The 3,536-nt window shown below is 36.3% G+C and overlaps 1 protein-coding gene across 1 annotated transcript in view; it reads left to right on the top strand.

The window, feature by feature from the left end:
* Window positions 1-914: 914 nt before the first annotated feature.
* LOC109861016 (odorant receptor 13a-like) overlaps window positions 915-3,536 on the top strand; it is a 3,328-nt gene continuing 706 nt past the window's right edge. The window contains exons 1-3 of the mRNA XM_020440490.1: window positions 915-1,055; window positions 2,446-2,929; window positions 3,054-3,284. Coding sequence (XP_020296079.1) covers window positions 915-1,055; window positions 2,446-2,929; window positions 3,054-3,284 — 856 coding nt within the window. The remainder of the gene's footprint in view (window positions 1,056-2,445; window positions 2,930-3,053; window positions 3,285-3,536) is intronic.

Here is a 3,536-nt window from a genome sequence, read left to right as displayed (position 1 = left end):
TCAAAGTAGGTTTAAATAAGTATATTGGTCAGTTAAATAGGTTCAAAGTATCTTCAAAAGTTTGAAAGTAGCATCAAAATTTCGACTCGGGAAGGACACCTTTGAAATCTCAGATAAACAAACAGGCGGTTTTATATCTCAAACTGTCTGATACGATTTTTGATCTTCACAATTACGCCGACGGAATCTCCCGTGATGTTCCAAGCTGAAAATTTTATTGTGATAAACTCGTTAACATAAACATTCTCTATTTCGTAACTGTCTATGCTTCGCGTAATGGTGGAAACATAAAAAATTAAATGCGAATAAAACAAAATGTCACGAAAATAAAATACTAATTATATATATTTCGGCCGAGATTTCAAAATGATTGTTAGAAGAAAAGCGAGAAACTTTTACAAAAAATACATATAATAAACAAATATTAAAAGTGTGATGCATTTGATTAAGAACAGTTTCACAGAAAATAATTGAAACAGCAACACGTAGTGTAATACTTACTTGTTATACGTTCGTCGAAAAGATGATGACACAATGTGTCATCAGATCGTTCAACCGAACTAGAACGTCATTCACGCGGCGTTGGAAACGTAATGTGAAAAGATGTAACATCTATAGATAAAAATTTTCTCTAGTTGCATGCGCGTAAAAAAAAAAAAAAAAAAACGATTGTCATTCGAGTAACAACACAGAAAAAAAAAAGGATGCAAATTCTTGATCGGCAACAATTTGGCGTAAAAGCGCAATTTCTGACATTTTGCGGTAACGACCGACATCGAAAGAAAGAAAAGAATATAGTCCGACGAGCGGCTGTACCTTTCAAACTGAATAAAAAATGAATCCTAATATATCTGGACGTCGTCGCGCGAACGTATCGAGCGTATCGCGTCAGTTACTGTCATTACACGAACTCGATGGCGAGTGAACGATGGAAGGACGATATCGCGTACGCGATGACCCCCTTCAAGTTGTTAACGTGGCCCATAGGCGTTTGGCCGCTCCAAGTTTATAACGTCTGCTCGCTAATACGATGCGTCGTGGCTACTTGTTGCATGGTACGAGATCCTCGTGTGTGTCGAATTCCGACGATCTTTTGACACGCGATAAGCTCGGTAACGTAGAACAAACGACGAGTTCTGAGACACCGCGCGCGCCGATGCCTCGAACAAAATTCAATTCAAATTTTTTAATTGAAGTTTTTGCAAAACATACATTTGATTGATCGCGATGACAGTACCCGAGTCGAAATTTAGCGTCTACATTGAACCTCAATTTTTGAAAAAAGGAAATTTCGGACGTATAGCAGCGTCAAAGTAGCATCTACTTTTTTTCTTACTCCTACTTTGAGCCTATCAGAGCTTATCAAAGCCTGCAATGCGCAGTCCGATCTGAGAATTGAACCCTACTTTAAAACTTTAGCAGGAAAAAAGGAAATTTCGGACGTATGGCAGCGTCAAAGTAGCATCTACTTTTTTTTCTTACTCCTACTTTGAGCCTATCAGAGCCTGCAATGCGCAGTCCGATCTGAGAATTGAACCCTACTTTAAAACTTTAGCAGAAAAAAAGGAAATTTCGGACGTATGGCAGCGTCAAAGTAGGATCTACTTTCTCTCTTACTCCTACACCGAAAAAATTGTATTCTTGTTTTGAGGATATTCCACTTACTTTAAGTATATTTTATACTAAAATAGGCGCCAAGAAGAGTTTCTTATTTTAAGAGGAAAATCCTCTAAATAGTAATATTGATAAGAATATATACTGATTAGAATATAAAAAGTCTCTATATAGAAAAACATATATATCTCACTATCGAAAAAGACTATATTCTTAAATTAAGATCTTTATTTAAGAATATATTCTTAATTTCAGGTGAATATCATCTAAAATCTTTAAGAAGATTTTTTAAGTATAAAATCTTCTACTTACAAGAATATAATTTTTTCGATGTACATAAAAAAAGAGGAATTGAGGTTCAATGTAGACGCTAAATTTCGACTCGGGTATCGACGCGAAGAAATTTAACGTTCTTCTAGCAACGTGGTTGGTGAAACGCTTATTTTTTAGGAGCAACTCGTCGCACGCAACACCACAGAAAACTTTGTTAATTGTCGTCTTTGAATAAAACTTAACGTCATATTCGAAACACAATTATATCATACACCTAACATTTTAAAAAATTGAAAAACATAAAAATCGAGTTTTTCAAAGCTGTCAATCTTTTTCTTAATATTAACAAATTCCACAACTTTCTACGTAATAAAAGATTGTAATTACGCGAAACATCAGTTTTTAGAAGCAAGTTTCTTCAAGAATAATTTTTTAACATTAAAACTTTACCACTTTCAATGATTTATCGATCTGGAATCGAAACATATTTGTTTTTCTAGACCGAAAAAACGTTGTTTGCCAATGAGAAAATATATCGTTTTGCGCATGTACCAACAGAGCACAATAGTGATCTTGCCTTCCATGGAGATTTACATGGGCTGCACGAACGCGGAGCAGAACATAGACAGCCTCATGCTGATCTGTTGCGGAATACTCGGCGTTCTAAAGACGATATGTTTCCGTATTCACGCGGAAAATTTGACCAGCAATTACGGCTCGGCCTTGAACGATTACACGACGGTCGAAGGCAAGGAATATCGCGCGGTCATGCGAAGACACGCTTCCATCGGCAGGATTCTCTCCTGTTCCATGGTGTGCTTCTCGTATTTTAGCGTTATGATATATTCGCTAATTCCGCTTCTAGGTGATACCGAAGACGTCTACGTCAATGTAACGAGCGAGGAAATCAATTTGGAATATCCAATGCCGTCTAGATGCGCGTTAAAGTATCTCAGGATACCGACGAGCGTTTATATTGTGTACAGAATCGTCTGTTTCCTCGAGTTTGTCATTCTAATACTTACGTGCACCTGCAATCACGGTAACGTAATCAAAGAGAAACAGAAAAAATTTTTACATCTTTATTATGCTAAAAAATATATATATATATATATATATATATAGTTTATATTTATTATCAATTTAGTAATATTTTGTTTTTCAAGGTAACGACTCTTTATTTCTCAACATAACGTTGCACATGTGCGGCCAAGTGAAAATTCTTAAGGATCGATTTGTGAACTTCGATATCGTAAGTTCGCGAGTCCACGATCGTTTCAACGCTTTGATTCAGCGACACGGCTATTTAATAGAGATAGCCAAAAAACTCGCGGAAACAATCAGCATCGTTTGTCTGACGCAGTTGTTCATTAGCAGCGTGCTTTTATGTATAATGGGTAATTAATATTTTGTAAAGAAACACGAAACAATATACAAAGACTTCCCGAGAGTCGAAATTTAGCGTCTACATTGAACCTCAATTCCTCTTTTTTTATGTAGGAGTAAGAGAGAAAGTAGATCCTACTTTGACCCTGCTATACGTCCGAAATTTTCTTTTTTCCCGCTAAAGTTTTAAAGCAGGGTTCAATTCTCAGATCGGACTGCGCATTGCAGGCTCTGATAGGCTCAAAGTAGGAGTAAGAAAAAAA

Source organism: Pseudomyrmex gracilis, unplaced genomic scaffold, assembly GCF_002006095.1.
Source record: "Pseudomyrmex gracilis isolate BER0280 unplaced genomic scaffold, ASM200609v1 scaffold_543, whole genome shotgun sequence".
NCBI classification, from domain to species: Eukaryota; Metazoa; Arthropoda; class Insecta; order Hymenoptera; family Formicidae; genus Pseudomyrmex; species Pseudomyrmex gracilis.
Note: the sequence above shows the minus strand (reverse complement) of the source record. Positions and strands in the feature narration are given on the sequence as shown.